Consider the following 22,678-nt stretch of genomic DNA (forward strand, 5'->3'; position numbering starts at 1 on the left):
ACTGATAGGACTTCTGTGATTGTGGAAAAATGGAATGGAATGTAGATTCAGAGCCAGTTTACCTTGAGCTATCTTTAGCCCCTCACTAGTCATGTATTATCTACCTCTATGTCTGACTTAACATCCTTGTGACTATCAGGTAATCAGGTGAAACCATTTTGGAATATACTGTCTATCAGTTTCTACCAACACAGAGGCTAAGATTGTTATGAGATAGCATCTGAAGTCTATAGCAGAGAATGACTACTTGGTTGCAACTTGCCACCTTATGTCTCCAATAATGTATTTGAAAAGTGCTCTGTAACTCTAAAACCTTCATGAAATTGCTAATATGATGGAACATGAAACTTGGGATAACCTAAATCTGTGTTTCTGGACCATGATCATTCCATGGTTGGCTTCAAAATAATCTATTATCCCCCTTAAACAAAAAAGAAAGAAAAGTAAAACATAATCAAGATTATTCATATAATGATTGTGAGGCAGAGGAAACAGAATAAGGGTATTTTCCCAGTGCCTACACAGTTATTATCAGAATTCTCCTGTGCATTTTAATAAAGGCTTATGAGTCAATGAAAATCCAGGTTTCTAGCTTAGTGATTTATCATGTCTGAAAAGCACATAGAGGGGCTGGAGCTATGGCTTAGTGGTTAAGACACTTGCCTGCAAAGCCTAAGGACCCAGGCTCAATTTCCCAGTACAAATGAAAGCCAGATGCACATGGTAGGACATGCATTTGGAGTTGATTTGCAGTGACAGGAGGCCCTGGTGCACACATTCTCATTCTCTCTCCCCCATCCTCTTTCAAATAAAGGAAAAAAATTAATACATAGAAAGGGTACCAGCAGTAAAATTTCATCATGCCTGGAGAATGCACTATATGTCCACTCTATCCATTGCTCAAGGCAGTGACTAAAAAGCATAATGGGGATATGGTTTTATCTCCTTCCTGGTATTACTTCCTATTGCATCACAGGAGATCCTCATCAGCTATCTAGAAGTTAGAATCACCACTTCAATGCCCACAACTTACACCTTCACAATCCTATGAGATACAGGAAAGAAACAGATTGAAGTGGCTCCTTAAAAGTATCTCCAAATTAGGTGCTAGTAAATCTCAATTTGCAGCCATTTAATTTGCATTTCAGTGAGGAAGTAGAGTCATATGTCTACCCTATTTATATGTGTTCTGTTTGTTTCATGAAGATTTCCCTCTTGCTTAGTTTTCAGACTTGGTACTAGGGGGCTAGGGAGATGGCTCAGCTGGTAAAGTGCTTGCCTTAAAAACATGAGGATATGATGCTTGAGACCCAACACCCACATTAAAAAATAATAATAGGGGCTGGAGAGATGGCTTAGCGGTTAAGCGCTTGCCTGTGAAGCCTAAGGACCCCGGTTCGAGGCTCGATTCCCCAGGACCCACATTAGCCAGATGCACAAGGGGGCGCATGCTTCTGGAGTTCGTTCACAGTGGCTGGAGGCCCTGGCACACCCATATTCATTCTCTCTCTCTCTCTCTTTCTCTCTCTCTCTCTCTCTGTCTATTGCTCTCAAATAAATAAACAAAAAAAAAAAAAAAAAAACTAATAAGCCAGGCATGGTGGCATGCACTTGTAATCCCAGAACTAGGAAGGCAAAGACAGATCCCTAGGACTTCCTTGCCAGCTGGTCTAGCCTACTCAGCAAGTTTAAGGCCAGTAAGGAACCCTATCTCAAAAATAAATAAATAAATAAAGTGGATGGCACCTTGCACAGTAATGAGGGGTTTGTTAACCTACCTCATATACACGAACATGCACATACATAAGTAAAAAAATAAGTAAAGTCATACTCTGACACATAGTATTAATAAACCTCTATCATTAATTAAAACTAACTTGAAAATTCTTTTTTTTTTTTTTTGGTTTTTCAAGGTAGGGTCTCACTCTGGCTCAAGATGACCTGAAATTCACTCTGTAGTCTCAGGGTGGGCTTGAACTCTCAGCGATCCTCCTACCTCTGCCTCCCGAGTGCTGGGATTAAAGGCGTGCGCACCACGCCCGGCTGAAAATTCTTTTTAAACATTTATTCCAAATAAGTGCTTTATAACCATCCCCTGCACTGGAGAGTATATGTGCAGAGTGAGTACACCAAAGGTCCCTGTTATTTCCCCAACTCTCAGTTCGCTGGCCCTGATAACCCTTGCTGCTGGCTTGGGACAGCTTGGAACCTGCAGGCCTGCTGCTGAAGCAGGCATTTTACTCCTGCTTCCTGATTGACCAGCTCCTGGATCCCCAATTTCCTGATCCCCTGAGCCTGAGAGTACTCACAAGGAGTGAGTAGGCCAGAACTCCCAGTTCATTCCCCACCTCCCAGTTCCCTAGCCCAGTGCCCCTGCTGCTGGCCTGGACCCTGCTTGCATGCTGCAGAAGTAAGCCTTTTGCTCCAGCTTCCTAATTGACTAGCCCCTGGGTTCCAATCCCCAGTTCTCCTATGCTGAAGAGTGCATACAAGTAGAATGAGTAGGCCTGAACTCCCAGTTCCCTTTGATACACTTGCAACCTCCATAATCTGCGCATCTGTGGTTATCCTATTCCAATCTGGTTCGCACAACAGAACACTCACTGAATATACTATAAATACTTGCTTCCTCCCCAATAAAGTAAGACTTTTACCCTGAGATTGGTAGACCACAATGGGGAAAAAAAAAAACACAATGAAAGTCAAAACACAGAGATTGCCACCAAGGATGCCTAGTCCCACAATGGAAGCATTTATTGAAAACACAGAAAAAAAAATGACAGAAATTGAATCCCATAATGAAACTACAATAAGCTGTGTGCCACTGATCAAGTGATTGCTGAATTGGTAGAAAATCATCAAAAAAACAGACAGTTGCATGAATGAAATTGAACAAAATCTTCTCTTACAGCACATAGCTTTTGTCACTAGACTTAACTTAATTGAAGAAAACCAGTGAGGTAAGAGAGATAAAATGAATTGATGGTGAGTCAATAAATAGAGGATCTCAATAGTCAGCTGCTTAAGCTTAAGGCAGACATGGTCAAATAAAATAATGAATTCCAGGAAGCATCAAGAAAATTAGAACTTGATCTTAAATCATACCTCAAAAAAGAGATGTACACAATGCAGAAAAACACACAGAAAATTAAAATCAAATAGAGCTTTTTAAAATTCTCTAGAACCCTTCACTATCTGTCACTCATATGGAGGACAGAACCTCTGAGCTGGAACACAATCTAGAACCCTTCACTAACTGTCACTCATATGGAGGACAGAACCTCTGAGCTAGAACACAAGACAGAAGAAATTGATCAGGAGTCTAAAGACTTTGCTAAATTCAGAAAAATCATTTCAACAGAACAGAGAGAACAGTGGGATACCCTAAAATCACCAAACATCTGGATCATGGGTATACCATAAGGGGAAGAAATCCATGTCAGAGGCATAGAGAACAAGATCAACAAAATTATTGCAAAGAATTTTCTCAGTCTTGCAAAAGGGAAGCTCACCCAGATACAATAAGCTCACAGAACACCAAACAGACAAGACCAAAGAAGAAATTCTCCAAGGCACATCATAATTAAAACTCTTAATGAAAATAGCAAGAGAGTGATAAAAGGTAAACAATTCACTAAATACAAAGGCAATCCCAATTTATCAGTGGAAACCCTAAAAACCAGAAAGGCCTAGAACACAACTAGTCAAAGCAATAAGACAGGAGAAAGAGGGCTGAAAAGATGGCTTAGCGGTTAAGGTATTTGCCTGCAAAGCCAAAGGACCTCAGTTCGATTCTCTAGGATCCACGTAAGCCAGAGCACAAGGGGGCACATGTGTCTACAGTTCTTTGAAGTGGCTGGAGGCCCTGGCACACCCATTCTCTCTCTCTCCCTCTCTCTCTCACACACACTTAAGAAAATGTCCAGCCGGGCGTGGTAGCGCACACCTTTAATCCCAGCACTCGGGAGGCAGAGGTAGGAGGATCACCGTGAGTTCGAGGCCACCCTGAGACTACATAGTGAATTCCAGGTCAGCCTGGGCTAGAGTGAGACCCTACCTTGAAAAACCAAAAAAAAAGAAAAGAAAATGTCCAACATCCCTACCATGAGAGAAATGCAACTTAAAACAACTATGAGATTCCACCTTATTCCAGTAAGGATGGCAATCATTAAAAAGAAAAAATCAGGGCTGGAGAGATGGCTTAGCGGTTAAGCGCTTGCCTGTGAAGCCTAAGGACCCCGGTTCGAGGCTCGGTTCCCCAGGTCCCACGTTAGCCAGATGCACAAGGGGGCGCACGCATCTGGAGTTCGTTTGCAGAGGCTAGAAGCCCTGGCGCGCCCATTCTCTCTCTCTCTCTCCCTCTATCTGTCTTTCTCTCTGTGTCTGTCTCTCTCAAATAAATAAATAAATAAATAAATAAATAAATAAATAAATAAAATTAAAAAAAAAAAGAAAAAATCAAACCAGCCAGGCATAATAGCTTTAATCCCAGCACTCAGGAGGCAGAGGTAGAAGGATCACCATGAGTTCGAGGCCACCCGGAGACTACATAGTAAATTCCAGGTCAGACTGACCTAGAGTGAGACCCTACCCTGAAAAATAAAAAATAAATAAATAAATAAAATAAAATGACAGCAAACGTCTGTGAAGATGTGTGGAAAGAGGAACCCTCATTCACTGTTGGTAGGAATGTAAACTCATACAACCACCACTATGGAAATCAATATGGAAATTCATGAAAAAAGATGAATATAGAACTTCCATCAGACCCTTACTGGGCATTTACCCTAAATGCTCTACTCTTCACTGCAGAAATATTTGCTCAACCATGTTTATAGCTGCTCAATTCATAATAGCCAAGAATTGAAACCAAGGCAGGTGCCATCACTGGACAAATGGATAATGAAGTTGTGGTATTTATACAAAATGGACTTCTACTTAGCAGTAAGAAAAAAATGATACAATGAAATCTGTAGGAAAATGGATAGACTCAAAACAGATCGTACTCAGCAAATACATACAATCACAGAAAGATATGCTGCATGTTCTCACTCATCTGCAGTTACTAACCTGCATCAAATTTAGTTGCTTGGAATACTGGATAGACAAGTTGAGGCCCAGACAATAAGGATAGAAGGGTTTCAGAAGTGGAAAAGGGGAGTTCAAGGGAAAATAAATACAAAACTAAACCCAAAATGAACTGGTACCATAGAAATCATTCTCCTTGAAGAGAGTATAAAAGATTTAACCCTCAACATGAGTGTAGAGGGAGTACCTGAAAAAAAGGGCCCTGGAGAGGGGGAAATGAAGCCTAACCTTAAAAAATTTTGGCACTGACCTGTCCTAGTACCAGAAATTGGCGCTGCCCACATTGAGCTATTGATTGGAGAGACCTACCAGGTCCCCAAAAGCAAGATAGGCTTCTGTCAAAGCACTTGATTACCTGCCTGAGGCAAAAGGTAAGAAGATCCTATTGCTGAATACACCATATGCTACCAACACAGAACATGGAAAGACATGGCTGGAATCTGGAAGAGAGCCAGTCCCCAGACAGTTAGCCCATCTAGTGCTGAGAAGTGCTACATGAGCTACCAGGGGAAAGTGGCCAAAAAATAAAGTGTGAGCAAGAAGGGGTCTAAGCATCTCAGAGGCAACCAGCCTGACAAGAAGTACACACTAGTGCAATGGTAGCTCACAACCTTGGTGAGTAACCAATAGCTTTCTAATTGGCTAAGAGATCTGCTCAGTGGAAAAGAACCCATAGCTGGAACTATGGAACTATGGAACCAGGTCAAAATCCTATGGAGACAAAGATTATGCTCTTCAATGTCAAGTTCCCAGTAGTCTTTGGCTAAAAGAAAGGCTACATCCATCAATTTCTCCCTAAATTAATAGTGCTTATCCCATTTAACCTATGCTGACTTCACTCTCCATTGGAGAAGCTATTTTTCTTTTTCAGAAAGTAGCAAGACCTGAGGAGATAAACCACTCCTTGCAACTCAGCCAAGGCCCAGGTGGAACCACAGAAGAAGTGGGGGAGAGGAGCACTACTGCTGCTTTTCCCTGGTCAGCCTGACAATCAGTGCCATGGTGAAGGAGACAGAAACTGAGGATACTCAACACATACCAAAACAGAAATCCAGAAGCTCCTAAAAGCTCATCACTGAAACAGACTTAAAACACACCCACAAAGGCTCAGGGAATTCTGGGGAAGAAGGGGCAGAAAGAATGTAAGAACCACAGGTTGGGATGTCATGCCCAGAATCATTGCTTTCCCCCAATAACTAACTGCTTCTCTCACTACACACAACCCACAACCCCATGGGAATACTGCCAACCACACTGAGGAGGGCACCAAGCGGAATGGGGGCAGGGAGGAGGGAAAAGATGGTACCAATACATGACGTATCCATACAAAGTATGTTCTTAATTTAAAAAAAAAAAAGACAAGAAAAGACTATAGCATAGAAAATCTAGAAATGCCGAAAACTTTTATCTTTTCCATTTCACTCAACACTATTAAAATAAATAACTAAATAGACAGAGAAAGCAAGGAAATAGGGCTGGAGAAATTGCTTAGTGGTTAAGGTGTTTGCCTGTGAAGGCTAAGGACCCAGGTTTGATTCTCCAAGTCCCACGTAAGCCAGGTGCACATGGCAATGCATGCGTCTGGAGTTCATCTGAAATGACTAAAGGCACTGATGCACCCATTCTCTCTTTCTCTCCCTCTCTCCCTCCCTCCTACCCCTCTATCTCTAATAAATAAGTAAATAAAAATAAATCTTAAAAAAAAAAAGCAAGGGAAAAGGCAGATGGCTCAATGCATAAAGTACTCACAGTAAAAGCACAAGGACCTTAGTTAGAATTCTCAATATCCACATAAAACCAGGTGATAATATGTGCCAGCAGTAGGGTGGCAAAGATGAGATGATCCATCCCTAGGGTTTGCTGGTTAGCTATTCTAACCAAATCAGTGAGACCTTAGTTCAACAAAAGACCCTGTTTTAAAAACTAAGGCACAGAGCAGCTGGAGACAGAAAGTCAACCTCCTGCCTCCTCAAGCATGCCTTCACATGTGTACCCACACACAAACATGCATACACACATAGCACATAAACCACACACGCATACATATGCAAAAAATAAAACCCCAAGCTGGGGAGGTGGCTCAATGGATAAAATGCTTGTCAAGCAAACACGAGAATGTGAATTTGGACCCTCAGAGCCCATGTGAAAGCTGGATGCTAGTAGAATGCTGTCAGTATCCCAGTGAGCCTGAAGCAAGAATGGATTTTTGGTAATTAGGTTTTTAGCTGAAGAAAAGAGTATACTAAAAAACTAAAAATGGCCAGGTCTGGTAGCTCATACCTTTAATTCTAACACTGCCTTTAATTCCAGCACTTGACTAGCTGAGGTAGGAATTCAAAACCAGCCTGGGCTACTGAATGAGTTCCTAGTCAGCCTGGACAATAGCAAGGTTGTGCCCCAAAGAAACAAAGCTAAAAATGTAATCCCAAACAGTTACCTAAATATTTAATGTTACTCTCTTATACTTTCAAAATTTACATAAATTATCAGCTAATTTCCTTTGTGGGTCTTAGCTTTTGCAATTCTCCATTTACATATATGCAATACATACCATACTATTTTCCCATAATTGGTTTCTTATATTTAAGGAAATGATGGTTAACTAAACAAAATATGAAATTTTTTATTATGCTCATTAAGACCTTTCACTGAGGGATTAGACACAGTATAAAAAATAAAAATGTCAACAGAGTCACACAATTCCAAGAACGAATGAAGCCAGCAGTAACCCACGGTCCTTCCTACCTTCAGGAGGTAAGCTGTACAGCTGGGCCACAGGTCCAGTCATGGGAATGACTGGCAACTGAAAATGGAAAGAACTTTTAATGGTTGGAAGCGGCAAGCGGTTTTTGGGGAAACACTTCCTCATTATCAGACTGGAGGTGTTGACAAGAGAATCAAGTGTCCTGGCTGCCAAACATTCCTGTTTAAAAAAAGAAGAAAAGAAAAAGGGAAGATGGATAATGTGCCTTTGGTTAACCAAGATTATATTGCATCAAAAAGTAATGTTTCAATTTTCTAGACAAATATCACAAAAAACACAATATTTTAATAAGATAATTATGAAATAACTTTTCTTTTTAGAAGAATCACATGTAACGAATTCAGTAGGACTTTTCCTTAAATATTTTATTATGCCAAAATCAACACCACCTTTGACACTGAAAATCTCCAAAGTTAAGTCATACAACTTACTTAGGAGACACTGGACAGCCTAGAGCATAAAATAAAAAGTACTTCATATGACTCACTTAGGAGACACTGTACAGCCTAGAGTATGAAATACAAAAGAAAATTTAAAGAAAGAAGAGGGAAAACACTGAGAACAGAACAAAAGTATAGGTAATAAAGGATGTGCCCTTCACTGAGTCTCTCTCATGCCAAAGGCACTTCTCCACTGGCTGAGCAATCCCTAAGAGCAGCCAAATCATCCACACCTAAACTCACAAGAGTCTGATGGGTTGATCAGTGTTGCATTATAAGGAAAGACCAAGTGTAGGTGTCTTGAAGCTATTTCATTTGACAATATTAGTGACAAGTGATATTGCTGGCATAATCTTCAATACACATTTGCACATCCAACATGGCAAACAGATGAGAATTAACACTCAGCGATGTTAAGTCACCTAATTCTTCTTCATATGGAGCAAATACCCACTACTATGTGTATTAAGATAGAAAAAGCAGATGCATAAGATTATTCTAAAACAAGAAAATACTCAGAGTTTTCTGAGTTCAGAGTCCTTAACTATTGTCATGCAAAAAGATGGTTTGATCGTGTGGAAAACCAGAAAACATATCCAAGGTAATTTCTCAGTGTTTTCAAAATGTCAGCTTCCTTCTACTAGCTATATAGCCTTCTAAAAACATGATAACCAGTGCAGCATCCCCATTCCATTCCCTCCACCTGACAGTCTTATACAGACAGTAGAAAAAATAAGCATGAATGTATATACTTAAGAAGGCTGGAAGAACTAGCATTTCTACTTCTAGTTTTCATTTCTGCACCTTCTGTTTTTAAAAATGGCTGTTTCCAAGAGGTACAGTCCCAACACTCACAGACAACAGAACTAATCTGGCAACTACAAAGGATACTCACATACTTTATTAAGAGCACACAACTCTGTGTCAGAACAGTCAACCATATGCACAACTATGAGTCCTTTCCCACCCAGAGATGATTTTAGACCGTCCTCTAGTCTTTCTGGAGAGTAGAAACTTATGTTGTAAAGATGTGTACCCATACTTTCTCCAATTGAATCTGAAGTCACATCTGAAAAATAATTATGCTTTTTGATTTCCAGAATTTTTTTTTTTGAGGTTGGGCGATCTCAGCCCAGGCTGGTCTGGAATTTAATATATAGTCTCAGGCTGGCCTCAAACTCACAGCAATCCTCCCACCATTGCCTCCAGAGTGCTGGAATAAAAGGCATGCACCACCATGCCCAGTTTTCAAGAATTCTTTTTAACATATTTACCCTGTTTCTGAGTACTAGCACATTAACTCAATTTTGTTAAGAACCAAAACCATATTATTAACACATTAGAAGGACAATTGAAAAATAACTTACTTGTGAAGTGTTATATAAAATTTTCATCCCATTAGCATCAATAAATGCTTTTCTTCCCAACTTGATGTTTGTAACACTTTTCAAGCTCTGTAAAATTCCTTTCCGAATAAGAACGTTTCTATGCCGACTATCATGACGATGCCAATCTACATAAATTGTTAAAAGCACTTGAACATATCCTCTGTCTACTGCTCTCCTGGCATTTGTTTCTTTAATAAAAGAAAATTGAGAAAGGATATTTTTAAATGATGGTATAAAGCTTTAAAATAAATTTTAAAAACAACCTCAATATTCTGATGAATTCTTATCCTTAAAGAAAAGATAACCACATATTTAAATGTTTTTCAAGCAATAAATATGACAAGTTCCAAAAAACATTATAACATTTTTTTCTACCTATATATTATTTCATGGTTTATAAATGTTGCAATGTCTTTACTAGTCAGACATAGTGACACACACCTATAATCCCAGCACTTGGAAGGTTGAGGCAAGATTACAAGTTTGAACCAGGAGGGTCTACATAGAGGTCTCAAAAAATTACTGCCTCAAAAAATAAAGAAACATTTTCTTTACTAAAATAAGGTCTTTATCTTTTTAAATGTGAATATCAACAAAAGCATGATAGATTTTAAAATGCTGACCTTATACTAGATGGAATTCATAGGCCTTTATCCTACTACCAAGTAATATGATTCTGTTAAAAACCTGTGTGTGTGTGTGTGTGTGTGTGTGTGTGTGTGTGTGTGTGTGTTTGATTCTACGACAAACTTTGTGTTTGGAACTCCTATTACAAGTTTTGTCCTTGGTGAAAATAATTACCCTAGTCAGGAGTAGTGGTGCACGCCTTTAATCCCAGCATTCGGGAGGCAGAGGTAGGATGGCCACCCTGAGACTATATAGTGAGTTCCAGATCAGTTTGGGCTAGAGTGAGACCTTACCTCAAATAAATAAATAAAATAATTATTCTAAATAATCCACAACCATACAGATATTCATTCTGTATCAATACAAAATTAAAAACTAGCTCACATTATAAAAACAATAAGGAATTACATGATTAGAAATTAGTTCTTTTAGCCGGGTGTGGTGGCACACACCTTTAATCCTAGTACTCAGGAAGCAGACGTAAGAGGATTGCTGTGAGTTCAAAGCCAGCCTAAGACTATATAATGAATTCTACATCAACCTGGGCTAGAATGAGACCCTACCTCAAAAACCCAAATAAAAAAATTTAGTTCTTTCTAGGCATTAGAGTTTCAATGTAATGAAGACTAAGTTTTCTATAAATGACCAATTTTAATGGGATATTATTAATGTAAATCCATAAATTTGAACTGTTTAATTATTTCTTAAATGTTAACACTTAATTACCCAAAGGGATACTAAGACAGAAACAATTAAACAACATGGTCACAACATACAGAGGTTCTCAGAGCTCCTGTGGCAAAGCTATGATAGGGCCACAAAACTAGTGGGGGTCTGAGAAAGTTTAGTTAAAAAGAAACTCAATTTCTTCTGAACCACAAAACTACCTATTAAGTGACCCTCACCTATGATGTGACACCAACACGATGCTAACCTTAGCTGCCTGAAAGGATCATTATAATTTCCAAACATGATTAAACAACCAAAACCAGAACACTGACATGTAAATTTGCTAGCACCCTTCCAGAACTTGATCTGACATTAGAGAAGTGGAAAGAATACAACAGAAGAAGGCTATTTTCCTATATGAACACTTTAAAACCTCTACTGTAAATCGGGGATGGCAGCACATGCCTATAATACCACATCTAAAAGGCAGAAGCAAGAGGACTGAAACAAGTTTGAGGTCAGCTGGTCTATAAACCAGGACCCTGTCTCAAAAAGCCAAAGGGAAAAATAAAGCAATACAAACACCTCTATCTGTTACCATTTACACAATCAGTTCAATTTTACCAACATTTTAGGACATAGCTCCATGGAGTACTTACCAGGCATGCATGAAGCCCTAGGTCTTACCCACAGCATCACATAAACCAAGTGAAGTCTCATGTATTTTAAAGGAATATCAAATTGTTTACAGTACTTGAAAATCTATAAGGCTTTAATTTACGAGATGTAGATATGATTTAGTGAATAGTAATTATAATAACATAGCTATTACATGCTTGGTGTGCTTCTGCCAAAATTCCTGACAGCCTAAACAATATTTATGACAAATGTTAAAATTCTTTATGAAAGATCATGTAACAAACTTCAATGTAATTCAAACATAAGTGCTGAGGTGAACCTTAAAGAAAGTAAACAGAGATATCCACAATCTTCACTGAGCACAATTAAACAAATCAGAAAAGGGATTTTATTCATGTGCCCAGAGTACGAAACTCCTTATGAGCCTATCCTTCCTCCCTCTCTCAGTCCAAGAAAAGTTAAGTTTATCTTACACTGCAGCATCTGACTTTCACTCCAGCATTGATTTTTTTCTTTACCTTATACTCTCCCATATTTATTTAAGTAGTCAATTTTCTCTTTGTAAGTGGCTGACCAATCAATAAGAAAAAAAAAATTTTTTTGAAGGCAAGATTTCACCTAGACTGGCCTTGAACTCACAACAATCCTCCTGTATCAGCCACCCGAGTGGCAACAAAAAAACTTTTTAAACTATAAATAATGATGCTCCAAAATTGTCACAGTCCATTTAAAAATATGTAGCCTAGGCTAGAAAAATGGTTTGGCAGTTAAAATCACTTGCCTGCAAAGCCTGCTCACCAGGGTTCAAGTCCCCAATACCTAAGTAAAACCAGATGCACAAATTAGTGCATGTGTCTGGAGTTTATTTGCAGCAGCAAAAGGACCTGGCATGCCTATACATTCTTTTTCTGTTTTTCTCTTTTTCTTTCTCCCTACCTTCTTCTCTCCTTCCTCCTCTCTCCCTCTCTCTCTCTCCCTCTCCATCTCCCTCTCTCTCTCTCTGGCTCTGGCTCTGGCTCTCTTTCTCTCTCACAAATACAAATATTTTTAAAACCATTTTCCACTGATTTTTTTTTGCATTGTAAATTTCATTCTATTTAGTGCCAGGGACATAGACATACTAAAAATAAACTAGTGGTCAGTTATTCTGTGTTACCCTGACATTCTAAACAAGTACTTTCCAAACACTGTCCTTTACAAAAGAAGGGAGTAAAAGGAAAACTACTACTTAAAACAGAAGACACCGTATTTCAGTCAGCTCATGTTAAAGGAACTTTTTAGATGTTTGAAGCTTCTCAGAATTTTAGATTTTGCTACCTTAGAATTAATGACTTTGTCATAAGTGAGTCTGGAAATTAGTAAGCTTTAATACAAGTTTAAATAGCTCTTCTAATATCCATGCCAAATAAAGAGTAGATGCCTTTAATAGAATTTAAATAGATACTTCCAACATATAAAGGCGCAGAGTAAACATTTTCAACTGGTATAATGCATAGCAAGGAGAGACTAAAACAATGCAAACTCAGAACTTGTTTGATTTTACAGGACTTAGTATCCTAAATTGGTCAAAAGACTGTGAGGACCTTTGAAACTGAACTGAGTACAATTTACAATGTGTGATGGTTATGAATCTATTGGGGGCCAGGGGTAAAATGTGGTAATTTGAATAGATGGCCCCCAATATATTCACTGTTTTATTAGTTTGTAGTTTGCATCTGCAGCCAGCTGGCAGGAGGCAGGGGGGAGGGAGGCAATCTTAAGGTGTGGTGGTGGATTTGAAATTTCAATCTAAAGATATGCAAAATGTGCCTATCTGGAGTTCCTGTAGTGTGCTATGCTGTGTGGTTTTTGGCTTTTAGGCTTGTGCTTCTCTCTGATTGGCCCTGTGAAGGCAGGCCAGCTTCTTCTGCCATTATGGAATTTCCCCGGAGCTGTAAGCTTCAATAAACATCCCTAACTCAAAAACAGAATAGAATTCTGGGGGCTGGAGAAATAACTAAGTGGTTAAAGGTACTTGCTTGCAAAGACTGATGGCTCTGGTTCAATTTCCCAGTACCCAAATAAAGACAGATGCATGAAGTAGCACATAGATATATCTGGAATTCATTCACAGCAGCAGGAGGCCCCAGAGCACCCATATTCACTCTTTCTCTATCTGCCTGTCTATCTCTCTCAAATAAAGAACAAAAGAATTAATGGATTTTGGTATATAATAAAGATTTTATTTTCATTTATTTCCATTTTGTTTTGTTTTGAGTCAGGGTCTCACTATATAGCCCAGTTGGCCTCAATGTGAATACCATGCTCCACCTGGACTCATAAGCAATCCCCCTGCCTCTGTCTTCTCAAATGCTGGGATTATGGTATACACCACAACACACAGCAAATTCATTAACTATTTGCTACTATTCCCAATTAAAATTTCGCAATTAAAACTTAAGAACAAGGAAGTCTCACCCCTGACAGATTTTGACCAGCTGCCTGTTAAGAAGGTATATAAATGCTACCAACACAGATCTTTTAAGATAAATGTCAAGACTAAAATGTGAATCAGCTGATCATGCAGCAAAGATAGATATGTTGGTGAAGAGGAAAATAAAGCCTCTAAATATAGATACTTATTCTTCAAAAGTGTAAGACACATCTTCTCTAACATTTCAGTTCTAAAGATAAAGTGTTTTATTTTGTAAATGAATTAATTAGAATCATAAACTTACATCAATAATCCATTTTTAAATATTAAAATTTTGAGCTGATGGCAGAAACAAATTTTCTTATAAATGATACTAAGTTAAAATCAATCATGTATATGCAGCATATTTATGCTATTTCTTATAGTAAATGTTCCCAATATCACATTATTTTATTTTAAAAAATGCTCATGTGGTATTTACTTATTTTCTTCTAATAATAGAACTTTATGTTTATAACAGTAAGTTAAAAATAGAAAATGCATGTACTTGAATAATATTCCTGCTTTCAAACTACACAATAAATCTACATTTGCAGTGTAAAGAACATAGAAAATTAGAATCCTCCCATCTATTATTTCCAGTATTCAAAAACTTACTTGATTTTAGCAATGCAGCAAGAGTGTCTAAAGCAACCCTGTCAATACAACAAGAAAACACAAACAACAAAACTAGTAAAATGAATCTACAGCAATAAATTCACACAATTTTGTCTATATTTTCTTGTCTACCATCTTCCCCAATTTTTTATTCTTGCAACAGTTTCAACATTTATATCTCTGTATGCCTCCCTCCCTTCTGCTTAAAATTAGATATGAAGCTTATAACACTAAAAGTCTTCCAAAAATCTTAAGTAGAAGAAAATTATCCTTTTTATGTCTGAAATTAGAGGAATAAAATCAATTATTGTAGCTGAATTTGACACTCTGAGAGATCAAAGGAACTATACTGAAGAACTAAGCTCTGGTTTGCAAAAAGAAAAAAATTAAAACAAATACGTTTTATCAAGTGTAATCTCATAACTACAAAATCTACAGGTAGTCTCAGAACTTTCTGACATTGAAGTATTTCAGTCCTATCAGGCTATAATCCTCAAATTTAAGGTGACAGTGGCTGTAAAACACTTTGGAACTTGCAAGTTTGGGAGAAGAATGAATCCTTAATGTCTTTCATCCCAGCATCACCAAAAAGACTAACAAGCCCATAAATGTAATACATGAGAACATCAAATTCTCTGGAAGGGCCACATAGAAGTGGTCTATAATTATTAAACACTAACAAATTTTAATTTAACAATTAAAAATGCATATACACTGAATTTGCTTTCTTTTCTGTGGCACTCCACCACTGAGTATTATAACCCCTTGGTTTTTGTTTGGAGAAATTGGGTTAGTTGGTTGGTTTTGGTTTTTTGAGGCAGGCTCTCTTTAACCCTAGCCAACCTGGAACTCACTCTTCAACCCAGACTGGTCTGGAACTCAAAGGAATCCTCCAATCTTAGCATCCCAGTGCTGGTGTTAATAAAGGTGTGAGCCACCACATCCTTTGGTTTCTTTGGAACATGGCCTCACTATGTAGTTAAGGCTAACCTTGAACTCAGATTTCCCTGCTTCATTAGTGCTGGGAGATTTATTACAGGCATGTACCATCACACTCAAGTTAGTCTCATTACTTTTATTCAAAACTACTAGAAATTTTATGCAGAGCAATTAGGCAAGAGAAAAAAATTAAGAGCATATGAAACACAAAAGGAAAAAGAACATTTAAGAAGGTAGTAAAATTCCCATTTGCAGATGGTATTATTCTATACAATGCAAAACTCAAATAGCCAGGCATAATAGCACACAACTTTAAGCCCACACCCAGGAGGCAGAAGTAGGAGGATCCCCATGAGTTTGAGGACAGTTTGGGACTACAGAGTGAATCCCAGGTCAGCCTGGGCTAGCGTGAGACCCTATCTCAAAAAAAAAAAAAAAAAAAATCCTAAAGTCTCCAAGTCTCCATCAAAAGAATACTAAAACTGGTAAATTCAATAAAATAGCAAAATATAAAATCAACATTCAAAACTCAGTAGCTTTTCTGTGCATCAGTAATAAATTCACTGAAAAAGAAATTAAGAAAACAAACCTACTCACACACTGTGTGTGTGTGTGTGTATGTAAATCTAAAGATTTTGTGAAAGACCACCAGAATGAAAATTATAAAATAGCCGGGCATGGCAGCACACACCTTTAACCCCAGCACTCAGGAAGCAGACATAAGAGGATCACTGTGAGTTCAAGGCCACCCTGAGACTACACAGTGAATTCTAGATTAGCCTGAACTAGAGTGAGACCCTACCTCAAAAAACCAACAAAAGAAAAAAAGAATAAAAAATATAAAACAATAAAGATATAGAAGACTTTAAGATGTAGAAAGAGCCAGGCATGGTGGCGCACACCTTTAATCCCAGCACCCAGGAGGCAGAGGTAGGAGGATCACCATGAATTCGAGGCCACCCTGAGACTACATAGTGAATTCTAGATCAGGCTGGGCTAGAGTAAGACCCTACCTCGTAAAACCAAAAAAAAAAAAAAAGTATAGTCAGATATGGTAGCACATGTCTTTAATCACAGCACTCAGGAGACAAAGGCAGGAGGATTACTGTGAGTCTGAAGCCAGCCTGAGACTACATAGTAAATTCCAGGTCAGCTTGGGCTAAAGTGAGACTCTACCTCAAAATGACCCTTCCCCCAAAAAAGAAGTAGAGTAGAGGAAACAAAACAAGAACTGCAAATTGATTAAATCAAATTACAAAGCTCTTGCTTTTTAAGAAATATCACTAAAGTGAAGAAACAGTTTATAAAATGGGAGAAAATCTTTGCCTGTGATACATCTGGCAGGATTACTATCCAAATTAAAGAACCAAAATAGGATAATAGTAAAAACAAATCTGCCAATCAATAAATGGGCAAATGAACTAAGCAGAAAATTTGCAAAAAAAAAAAAAAAAAAAAAAAGTGGCTACTGAATGCATGAGAAAGTGATCAACAATTTTAGCCATCAGAGCAATGCAAGTCAAAACTACATTGAAGGGCTGAAGAGATGGCTTAGCAGTTAAGGACCCATGTAAGCTAGATATACAAGATAGGGCACATATCTAGAGTATGTTTGCAGCAACAGAAGGTCCTAGCATGCCCATTCTCTCTCCCCCTATCTGCTCCTCCCTCTCCCTCTCCCCTCCTCAAATAAATAAATTCAAAAACAAAATAATATACATAAAAAAAACACATGGAAATTTTTTCTCACGAAGTCACAGTGGCTATGCTATCATCAAGAAAGGAAACAGAGAACTGGGAAGATGGCTCAACAGATAAGAAACCTTGACACACAAGCATGAGGGCCTGATTCATGCTCATTTTAATTCTGTAGCACATATGTAAATACCTGGGCTTACATGCCCGTAACTCCAGTCCTGTGGGCAATAGAACCAGAGATTCACTGGAGCTAAAAAAAAAAAAAAAAAATTCTGGAGAGATGGCTTAGCAGTTAAGGCATTTGCCTGTAAAACCTAAGAACCCAGGTTTGATTATACAGGACACATGTAAGCCAGATTCACTAGGTGGCACATGTGTCTGTAGTTTGTTTGCAGTTGCTAGAGGACCTGATGAGCCATGCCCATGCCCATTCTCATTCCCTCTTTCTCTCCTCCTCCCTTCCTCCCCCACTCCTCTCTTTCTCTCCCTCCCCCCCCCTCTGAAATAAAAAAAGATAAAAATTAAAAAGTAAGCAGCTCTGAGTTCAGTAAGAGCAATTCTCAAGGAAATAAGATGGATATGGGCTGGAGAGATGGCTTAGCAGTAAGGTGCTTGCCTGTGAAACCTAAGGACCCATGTTCCATCTCTCTCCAGATCCCATGTAAGCCAAATGCACAAAAGGTGAGGCAAGCACAATGTCTCACATGCCCACTAGGTGGTGCAAGCATCTGGAGTTCAATTTCAGTGGCTGAGGCCCTGGTGCGCCAATTCTCTCTGCTTCTCTCTCTCTAAAAAATAAAAAAATGAAATAATATAAATTATTAAAAGAAATAAGATAGATAAGAATAAATGGGGAAGACGCAACATTCCCTTCTGGCTCTGCATGTGAGTACAGAGCATACACACACACACACACACACACACACACACGAAAAGAAACAACAAATGCTGACAACAATGCAATGGGAAAGGAATTCATATTCATGTTCAGTGGACTTGTAAACAACTGCCCTGGCATGCTTATATTCATTCATTCATTCATTCATTCATTCATTCATTCATTCTCTCTCTCTCGCTCTCACTCTCACCCTCACTCTGCTTGCAAATAAATAATTTTTTAAATTACATTAAAGGGAGGAAAAGAAAAAAAAATAAGTAAAACTGAACTACAATAGTAATGTTAGAAAAAAATCAAAACAATTACTACAACTTTATTCTGCATGTGCAAACAGAGGAAAGATTGAGCATGTTAATTAAGAAAGAACAAGGTGTTTTTTTTGCCAAAGAGAAACATCTGAAAACGTGACCATTTGATCTAGCCATTCTATTCCTAAGAATATACAATAGAAGTGAAAACATGCAACCATATAAAATCTTATAAATGTGTAGCTTTGGCTTTATTTTTTTACTTTTTTTGAGATAGGGTCTTGCTATAGCTATATGGTCCAGACTGACCTGGAATTCAGTATGTGGTCTCAGGGTGACTTTGAACTCACAGTGATCCTCCTACCTATGCCTCCCAAATGCTGGTAAAGGCATGCACCACCACACCTGGCTTCACAGTAGGTTTATTTGTAACAGCACCACACTGGAAAATACTAATGTCTATCAAGAGGTGAGTAAATAAATGATAATTATATGTTCATGTAACAGTAAAGACTACTCAATAGTTATAAGTTATAAATCACACATGTAGCAACTTAAATGAATTTAAATATAATCACAACAAACAAAGGAAGGCCAGTATTCACAAAAGGTACAAAACAACAGTCCCATATGTATACAGCTCCTGAGCATGCAAATCAATATATGATGACAGAAAACATGGTCATAACTGCCCAAACCCAAGGAAGAATACAGAAAATGCCAAGTGGCACAAGAAAGCTTTGGAAGATCATGCCTATTCATTGTCTTGACAACAGTGATGGCTACATAGGTTGAGAACCTAGAATGTCACAGGACCACATGATGATCCCATGGACTGTAAGTACTTCTTAATCTCTATGGGCCCCTTCCACCCCAATACACACATATGTACGTGTGCGTCATTTACATCTTACAACTGTATTGGAATAAAGAAAAATGTAGAAAACTATGGTTGCAGGGATCACTTCTATAGTTTGTTAAGAAAAATATTTTTTTAATTTTTTTTGTTGTTCATTTTTTAATTTATTTATTTGAGAGTGACAGACATAGAGAGAAAGACAGATAGAGGGAGAGAGAGAGAATAGGCGCGCCAGGGCTTCTAGCCACTGCAAATGAACTCCAGACGTATGCGCCCCCTTGTGCATCTGGCTAACGTGGGACCTGGGGAACCAAGCCTCGAATCGGGGTCCTTAGGCTTCACAGGCAAGCGCTTAACTGCTAAGCCATCTCTCCAGCCCAAGAAAAATATATTAATAACAATGAAATATTCCTGATCTAATAGTTTACTTTCTCCTAAAGTTTTAAAAGAAATTAAAACATCTTTCTGGGTAAGTGGTGTATAGTAAACCTTCACAACTGTGCCTACTGAGCCTGAAAACAATAGGTCACACAGCAAGTGTCAATTCTTACCAAACTGTACACTCTCTGTACACTTTATTATGTCAGGACAATATCTTAGGCAATCAGATATAATAAAAAAGCACTAAGTAAATTCCTCTCTGTGAATGTGGAGTTAACATAAATGAAACAAACGAAACAAACTTGGTGAAATATGAGGCTGAGGCAATTGCTCAGTGGTTAAATGTGCTTGCCCAGGTTCAATTCCCCAGCCACTAACATAAAGTTTAACACAAAAAGTGGCACAAGTGTCTGGCATCCTGTTTGCAGTGACAAGAGGCCTTGTCACACCCACAAACACATAAATTAATAAAAAAAATGTAATGATGAAATCTTGGTAATTACTGAATACAGTTTAACGTAAGTATAATGGTACTATTAACTGATATCATTTACTATAATACAATATAAACTCTATGCTATGTTTCAAAATACAACAATAAAAATTTGAAATGACCTTTAGATGTAAAAAATACTAGATATAATATATAACTGTAAATTGTTTTCATTTTCTTAAGTTAAAAGACCTATGAAGCAGAGGCCAGGTGTGTTGGTACATGCCTTTAATCCCAGCACTCAGGAGGCTGAGGTAGGAGGATCCCTATGAGTTACAGGTTAGCCCGGGATAGAGTGAGACCCTGCTGCAAGAAGAGAGAAACTACACAAGACCATCATAATAGGAGGAAAATATCATGACATCATAGTAAAAGAGACTGATTGAGAGGGAGAGGAGATATGATGAAGAGTGGCATTTCAAAGGAGAAAGTGGGGGGAGGGAGGGAATTACCATGAGATATTGTTTACAATTATAGAAGTTATCAATAAAAAATAAATAATAAAAAATTTAAAGATAGAGCAAGATCTATGAATGGGACTAGGGAGAAAGCTCACTAGGTCAATCACTTGCCATGTAAGCATGAAGACCTGAGTTTGGATCCCCAAAACCCACATACATGCTGGGAGTGTGCTATATGCCTGTACTCCCAGTACCCTGGAAGTGGAGACAGGCAAGATTCTTTGGGGAAAGCTGGCTAGACAAATCAGTAAGCTCAGCATTCAGTGAGACTTAACTTAGTAAACAGAGAACAGTCAATCTCTGACTTCCAAACGTGTACACACCTATACACACACCTGAATGAACAAACACATGTGCGCACACACTCACACATCCCTACACACAGAGAAACATGCACATATATAAGCTAGAAAGGGGATATAAGGGGAATAGAAAGGGAGGGAGGGGGGATTTAATAGGATGGCACTGTATATATGTAAGTAGAAGAACAGATTAATGGGGGTGAAAATGCCTAAGTGGGGTCAGGGGAAGATATTGAGTAAAGGAAAGGTGGAGAGAGGACTAATCAAAATCTAAGAGGATATGAATAAGTCGTATGGAAACCTACTTTTTTGGACAATGGAACACTCAGAAGCCACTAGATTGTTACTAGAAAATTTTCAGTGCCAGGGATGGGATACCTTCCAGTGACCTGTTGGCCAGGGAGGTAACTGATACCCCCAAAACATTACAGGCCAGTGACAAGGCTTTTGGTTTCCCACCAGGAATAGATGGCATGACCCTATTGTTCAAGACTCCATATACTTGGGCTGCAAGATCACTGAGAACTCCTGTTGGAGCTGAGCTGAAAACCTCCTCCATGTAGACCAGCTGACAGAAAGATGGAAAAAGCTTCACTGCATGCAGTTCAATGGGAGAAAGAGAAATCACCAGTGGAGATATTCAACAGTGAATGCTGCAAGCCTTAAATTTGGTGAGCCAGGCCAAATAAGCCAACAGGTGCAATAGCAGCATATCTGTTATGGGGGGACCAACTGTTCCCTAACTGGACTGGAGGCCCAGTCCATGGAAGAGAACACATCCTGATACTGAAAACCTAGGGGTATAACATCTGCTGGTGTAACATCTGCTGGTGTCTGGTTAAATGTATATATACTATGCTCACCAAACTGCCCAGTAAGAACTTCTCTTAATGTTCATACCCATATTTTAATGTTACTCTCACTTTTAGTTAGAGAAGCTTCTCTTTTGCAGATGGTGGGGACCTTGGGATGACTCAGAAGGCACCATGGTGCTGACAAGTGGCAGAGGAGTGCTCAGCACTGAAATATCTCTATCACATATTACAAGGCTCAGGGTCCATTGTGGAAGAAATGGCAGAAAAAACGTTAAGAGCCAAAAGAAGAGTAGGACTCCCTAAAACGTGCTCCTTCAGACACAAAATAGCCTGGCTATCCATGACCTCACAGGTCCTGACACTATCTACACAAGACCATCATAACAGGAGGAAAAGATCATGACATCAAAATAAAAGAGAGACTGAGTAAGAGGGGGAGGGGATATGATGGAAAGTGGGGTGAAGGAAGGAATTACTATGGGTTATTGTCTACAATTATGGAAGTTGTCAATAAAAAAAATCAGTAACAAAAAATAATTTAAAAATTTTTTTAAATTTTGAATGTGTGTGCACACACATACATGCATGCATGCAACAGGGCCACCTGCCATTGCAAATAAATGCCAGATGCTTGCAACACCTTTAATGAAAACAGAATTTTGAGCTGGGGAGATAGCTAAGCAGATAAAGGAGCTTGCTTATAAAGCATGCCAGCCTGGGTTCGATTCCCCAGCACTCATTAAAAGCCAGACAAAGAGCAGCATGAAACTAAAGTTTGTTTGCTATGGCAAAAGGCCTTGGCAAGTCCATTCATATTCATTCATTCATAGTCTCCCTCCCTCCCTCTCTCCCTCCCTCCCCCCCTCCCCCTGCCCCCCTCTCTCTCTACTTCAGCTCAC

At 38.6% G+C, this 22,678-nt stretch overlaps 1 protein-coding gene across 10 annotated transcripts in view; it reads right to left on the reverse strand.

Annotated features, from left to right (window-relative positions):
* The window catches only part of Agtpbp1 (ATP/GTP binding carboxypeptidase 1), a 241,355-nt gene that overhangs the window by 152,394 nt on the left and 66,283 nt on the right, over window positions 1-22,678 (reverse strand). For all 10 annotated transcript variants that reach the window (XM_045131075.1, XM_045131073.1, XM_045131072.1 and 7 more), the window contains 3 exons: window positions 14,686-14,723; window positions 9,660-9,868; window positions 7,834-8,011 (listed from right to left, as the gene is read on the reverse strand). In XM_045131075.1, coding sequence (XP_044987010.1) covers window positions 7,834-8,011; window positions 9,660-9,868; window positions 14,686-14,723 — 425 coding nt within the window. The remainder of the gene's footprint in view (window positions 1-7,833; window positions 8,012-9,659; window positions 9,869-14,685; window positions 14,724-22,678) is intronic.

Source organism: Jaculus jaculus, chromosome 12 (genome assembly GCF_020740685.1).
Source record: "Jaculus jaculus isolate mJacJac1 chromosome 12, mJacJac1.mat.Y.cur, whole genome shotgun sequence".
In the NCBI taxonomy this organism is placed as follows: Eukaryota; Metazoa; Chordata; class Mammalia; order Rodentia; family Dipodidae; genus Jaculus; species Jaculus jaculus.